The sequence below is a fragment of the Penaeus monodon genome, chromosome 25, assembly GCF_015228065.2.
Source record: "Penaeus monodon isolate SGIC_2016 chromosome 25, NSTDA_Pmon_1, whole genome shotgun sequence".
Classification (NCBI taxonomy): domain Eukaryota; kingdom Metazoa; phylum Arthropoda; class Malacostraca; order Decapoda; family Penaeidae; genus Penaeus; species Penaeus monodon.
In genome coordinates this window covers 35,877,804-35,878,140 of record NC_051410.1, presented here as the reverse complement: position 1 = coordinate 35,878,140, position 337 = coordinate 35,877,804, and the positions used below count along the sequence as shown (strand labels likewise).

The following is a 337-nucleotide window of genomic DNA, read 5'->3' as shown; positions in this document are numbered from 1 at the left end:
ACTTGAACTCCAGAAGCGATAGCTTCCACAGCTCCGAGAGTAACAGCATTGAGAATTAAGGATTCCTCTGAAGACGTGATGACTGAACGACCTGACCACCATTTGGTTCCTCTGATTTCATTCGGGATATTTCTAAGAACATTCAGAATTCTTTACATTAGCTTAAGTAAGACACAATTGGCAAAACAATAATTTATAATTTCATGTAGACAATATTGTTTGTTTTTAGTAAGTACAGAGAAATAAAATTATTGGCAAAAATGGTGTTTGTATCCCTTTGCAAGATGCGTGGACATCATATATAACATGAAATAGTAGTTTACATGGCAATTACATA

At 34.4% G+C, this 337-nt stretch overlaps 2 protein-coding genes across 3 annotated transcripts in view; both read left to right on the top strand.

The window, feature by feature from the left end:
- LOC119589198 overlaps nt 1-261 on the top strand; it is a 1,783-nt gene extending 1,522 nt beyond the window's left edge. For both annotated transcript variants that reach the window (XM_037937797.1, XM_037937796.1), the window contains one exon: nt 14-261. In XM_037937797.1, the coding sequence (XP_037793725.1) occupies nt 14-59 (46 nt within the window). In that variant the 3' untranslated portion in view covers nt 60-261. The remainder of the gene's footprint in view (nt 1-13) is intronic.
- Nucleotides 1-337, top strand: part of LOC119589379 — a 46,966-nt gene that overhangs the window by 16,747 nt on the left and 29,882 nt on the right. The window lies entirely within an intron of this gene.